The following is a 288-nucleotide window of genomic DNA, read 5'->3' as shown; positions in this document are numbered from 1 at the left end:
CAGTCTGTCAAGTAAGCAAAAGGAGCAGTGAGGCAATGGAGCACAGTGAATGTACCGCTGAACGTGTGTGTGTGTGTGTGTGTGTGTGTGTGTGTGTGTGCGGCTTACGTGTTCAGGCTGCCGTAGACGCTGCCGCCCGTTCTCGCTGTAAACACTTTACTGAGCATCAGCTGCGGAGGAGATCTGGGAACAAACACACACACACATCTGATCAGCACAGGCTGCTCATCACACACACCATCAGTTTGACATCCGTACGCTCTCTCCTTATCTGGTGGATCTTCAGCG

The 288-nt window shown here is 52.4% G+C and overlaps 1 protein-coding gene across 3 annotated transcripts in view; it reads right to left on the bottom strand.

The window, feature by feature from the left end:
- Positions 1 to 288, bottom strand: part of fnip1 (folliculin interacting protein 1) — a 39772-nt gene that overhangs the window by 22623 nt on the left and 16861 nt on the right. For all 3 annotated transcript variants that reach the window (XM_016492178.1, XM_016492180.1, XM_016492179.1), the window contains exon 5: positions 109 to 183. In XM_016492178.1, coding sequence (XP_016347664.1) covers positions 109 to 183 — 75 coding nt within the window. The remainder of the gene's footprint in view (positions 1 to 108; positions 184 to 288) is intronic.

The sequence above is a fragment of the Sinocyclocheilus anshuiensis genome, unplaced genomic scaffold (genome assembly GCF_001515605.1).
Source record: "Sinocyclocheilus anshuiensis isolate Anshui unplaced genomic scaffold, SAMN03320099.WGS_v1.1 scaffold658, whole genome shotgun sequence".
Classification (NCBI taxonomy): domain Eukaryota; kingdom Metazoa; phylum Chordata; class Actinopteri; order Cypriniformes; family Cyprinidae; genus Sinocyclocheilus; species Sinocyclocheilus anshuiensis.
Note: the sequence above shows the minus strand (reverse complement) of the source record. Positions and strands in the feature narration are given on the sequence as shown.